This window comes from Salvia hispanica, chromosome 4 (assembly GCF_029641045.1).
Source record: "Salvia hispanica isolate PSC_SH4W2 chromosome 4, Shi_PSC_v1, whole genome shotgun sequence".
Classification (NCBI taxonomy): Eukaryota; Viridiplantae; Streptophyta; class Magnoliopsida; order Lamiales; family Lamiaceae; genus Salvia; species Salvia hispanica.
In genome coordinates, this window is record NC_142695.1 from 51,895,243 (window position 1) to 51,899,389 (window position 4,147).

At 34.2% G+C, this 4,147-nt stretch overlaps 1 protein-coding gene across 1 annotated transcript; it reads left to right on the forward strand.

Moving 5' to 3' along the window:
* Positions 1–2,054: 2,054 nt before the first annotated feature.
* On the forward strand, positions 2,055–3,793 carry LOC125197534 (uncharacterized). The gene is made up of 6 exons (XM_048096295.1): positions 2,055–2,194; positions 2,338–2,663; positions 2,733–2,789; positions 2,857–2,928; positions 2,998–3,126; positions 3,204–3,793. Exons 2-6 carry the CDS (start codon positions 2,340–2,342, stop codon positions 3,657–3,659), a joined length of 1,038 nt encoding a protein of 345 aa, XP_047952252.1. The 5' UTR covers positions 2,055–2,194; positions 2,338–2,339; the 3' UTR covers positions 3,660–3,793.
* The last annotated feature ends 354 nt before the right edge of the window (positions 3,794–4,147 follow it).

A 4,147-nucleotide genomic window follows, 5' to 3' on the forward strand; every position in this document is an offset into this window, starting at 1 on the left:
ATTCATATAATATATATCAAATTAAAGATAATTTTATAAGGATTCCAACGATATACTACATGCATATGTTCCGACGTCAAAATTTGAAAAAAAAAATCTTGAATTTTCGTATTTTTCATACAAAGGCTAATGTCAATACAGCTAAGATAATATGTCAATATAAAGCATATACAATGTCAATCCTAAATTTGTGTTGACATTCTCAAAGTATTGTGTTGATATTTTCGAAACTAACTTTTAAAAGAAATCCCAAAACTTTAAATTCATATAATATATATCAAATTAAAGATAATTTTATAAGGATCCCAACGATATACTACATGCATATGTTCCGACGTCAAAATTTGAAAAAAAAAATCTTGAATTTTCGTATTTTTCGTACACAAGCTAATGTCAATACAGCTAAGATAATATGTCAATATAAAGCATATACAATGTCAATCCTAAATTTGTGTTGACATTCTCAAAGCATTGTGTTGATATTTTCGAAACACTATATTGACATTTTCATCCAAAACCCTAATGAATTTTTTTTTTATTTTTTTTATTTTATTAATAAAAATAAAAATTACATATGACAAATTATAGACTACACATTTTCTAAAATCCTATAACCTTAAATTAATTATAGTTAGCAATTAAATAACAATTTATTACTCCCCCACCCATACATGTTGCAAATATTATTCTATATACTACTATATCACATTGCAGACATTATTCCATTACACATTTACACTCAATACACGTACGTTTTGCATGGAATACTTTATTAATTATACTAACAACTTGCTTCAAATCAATTAGATAGGCCAAGTATTCTAATAATCGATTTCATCATCCAGTGAAAATAATTCCTCGTTTTAGGATTGATCACCAACGACTCCTTTCATCATGCAAAGCCAAAATCTAGCGAGATACTCCCTCGTCCGCGAATAGGAATCTCATTTTTACAATTTTAGTCTGTCCGCGAATAGAAGGGTTCACTTTTACCATAAATGATAGGGTCCCACCTTCCACTATCTCATTCCACTCACATTGCAAAAGGTTAAAACACCAACCTAAGGGCTCGCCACAATTTGACCGATAGTATTGTGAGGAGTATTTAATTAGGATATATATTAGCTCGTTAAGAGAGAGGGTCGTTAATCTATTGTCCTGCTAGAAGCCATCTCTCAAGGTCTCACACTTGTGCCTGAGAAATGTTGTGGTGAGAATCGATCCTTGCCCAGATTTGCAACTTTGTCTCTCCTAAACCAATATCATTAGTATTTTATAAAAAAAATACTCCCTCCATCCCTCAGGAATATACATTTTCTAATTTTGAAAACTCATTTTTCTCTAATGAGATTGGACTCATTCTTTACTAATAGTAATACTTTAACTATTTTTTCTTTCTACCTCTTTTTTACTTTATTAATTATATACTCTTTCTGTTCTATGAATACGACCCAACACTTTTCTATCTACTTTATTCCATCTATATATCTTACTTTACTATCTTCATTTCACATACTTACAAAATAAAGTTGCATAAATTCTTGTGCCGTTTAAACAAGAAGTCATTTTCTTTTAGACGGAGAGAGTATTAAAATATTAAATATATGTTCAATTAAAATTGCATTTAATTTTTGGGATAAAGGAAGTAACGTGTTGTTTAGGCTGGATTTGGATCCCATGTGATAGCACAGCATGGATATTGTTTCAAACACCTAATTATTTATTTATAATAAAAAAATAATTGTAATATTTTAAATTATAATTTATGAATAAAAAAATAAATATATTTAGGATCCAAACCTGGGAAGGTGTACGCAAGTGTTATTAATTGCTTATCGAGTACAGTAATTATAGAAAATAAATCAGTGATGACTCATGCATTTCCACCGTTTTCCTATAATATAGACTGGCAGGCACATTTATTCTTTCAATTATTCCACTATTTCCCTATGGCTATAAACACAGACTGGAAGGAAGGCAGAGTCTGCCGCCAATTCTTCTATTCTCTTCTCCTTCTATTTTCTTACATATAGTCAGTTTCTCCTATAAATATAGGTAAAGTCTACAACCATCAGCATCTTATGCTCCTCCCCCTCCCCACTCTTATATTCCACCAATTCGGTTGCATGCAGACTGCAGTAGAGGAAGAAAGTGTCCACTGTCAACCACAATCTTCACCATCTTCTATATATTGGTAAGATTTATTTTTTTCATTTTGAATTGTTACTTGGTTGTTGTCTACAATTGATGTTTCTTTTAATTTTATTTATCTAATTGTTGTTAATTGTGAATATTTTTGGAAAAACCACAATGTAAATCTTGTGTTTCCTGACCCAGGAATGGGTGAGGAGGACATCTCGGAGATGAAAGAAATGTTGTATAAAGGTTTCAAAGCTGGAAATGAGAAGGTGAAGGCGTCTGATGGAAAATTTGCATGCCCCTATTGCGCATGTAAAGACCAGGACTATGACTATGTTAGCCTCCTCCAGCATGCTATTCGTGTGTCGGAGGGCTCCCTAAGCCTCCACCAGAGAGCCAGACATTCTGCAATGGCTACATATCTTGCCATTGATATATCATACCAATCACCAGAGAAATATTCCGATGATGAATGGGTGCCTCCAAAACCTACGAAGAGGTCAAGAACACAAGTCACTAAAAAGGTTGTCTTTTCTTGCTATGCCTATTTGATAGTTGAGTAGTGCATATAATATCATATCATTGATTGGCAGAATAATTCAAAAGGAAAGGCAGCTGCGCATGCCAAAGATGTGGCCAGAGCAGAACAGGTATGTAGTAGAACATATTAATTTCCTTTTTTTCTTCCTCCTATATATTCTAATGGAACTAATGTAGAGCGAGAAGGAGGCTGCTGAATTGAAGAAAAAGTTGGATGAGACGACAGCAAAGACTGCTAGAAGACAACAAGTATATTACATAATTAATCTTGTTTATTTTAGTAGTAGTACCACGATTGAGCCTGATGATAACGTGTAGAGGGCGAAGGAGACCCGCGCTAAATTGGAGAGAAAGATGGATGAGACGAGAGAAGAGATGAATGTGCTTATCACAAAAGAGCGAGCTTCCAACGATGAGCTGCAAGGGGTTCGCAAAGAACTTATCAAGGTATAAGTTGGTTTATGCCGCATCAAAATTCAAATCAATGTATTTGCCTGAATTGTTTTGCTCCATTTTGTTATCAGGGGTTTAGAGAGAGTAGCAGCCGTGGCCATATTGGATTGAAAACAATTGGAGAACTCGATCACGACGCCTTCATCAACCATTTGGTGATGAGAATGCCTCCCGGCGACAATGTGATCAGAGGCGTCGAGCTCTGCACAGAGTGGGAAGAAAAGATTAAAGATGTGCACTGGCATCCCTTCAACATCAGCGAAGATGCCAATGGAAAGCCTCAGAGATCGATCAACGAGGAGGATCGCGTATTGGTATCTCTCAAGGAAGAATTTGGTGAGGAGATACACGATATGGTTGTTGATGCTGTCACTGAGATCCATGACCATACCTTCAGTGGAAGCTGCGAGCTGTGGAACTTTCAAGACAAAAGGAAGGCGTCGCTTGTTGAAGTTGTCCACTCCCTCTTCAAGCTTCCAGCTGCTAAACGAACTTCTAAACAAAGGAAGCAAACCAAAGGAGCCTAACAGAATCTGGCTGTTTTCTACTATTTGTTGTTGTCTCATGACTTCATTTTGCTATAAGGTGAACACTTGAATTACCTACTTCTCAACAGATGCGAGTTTCATTTACGGTTATCGCATCGATTTAATGCTTTTCATTCTAGGTTTTGTACAACTATTAAAATGGATGCTCCACTATTTTCTAACCTTGTTCGGCCTTCACTGTTTGAAAATTTTCTTTACATCGGTCGATTGTTTCAATCCAGCATCTCCAATCATTTTCACTAAATCTAAACTCATTTTAGTGTAAATGTCTCATTAAATATGATTTTACTTCAACTATTTACACTAAACTCAAACTTCAAAGAATATTCTCTATACTATGTTTTTTTTACTCATAAAATTTAAAAAAAAATTGAGTTTGGGTTTAATATAAACCTAAAGATAGGTATTTTTTTCTCAGAAATAAAAAATGTGATTGATTTTGGAGTACTATTGAAGCTAATTACCTA

Bases quoted from the DNA above. Each gene is read 5' to 3' on its own strand.
- LOC125197534 (XM_048096295.1), top strand. From the start codon at position 2,340: ATGGGTGAGGAGGACATCTCGGAGATGAAAGAAATGTTGTATAAAGGT. The intron at 2,790-2,856 runs GTATGTAGTAGA...GAACTAATGTAG, and splicing joins ATGTGGCCAGAGCAGAACAG to AGCGAGAAGGAGGCTGCTGA. The intron at 2,929-2,997 runs GTATATTACATA...GATAACGTGTAG, and splicing joins AGACTGCTAGAAGACAACAA to AGGGCGAAGGAGACCCGCGC.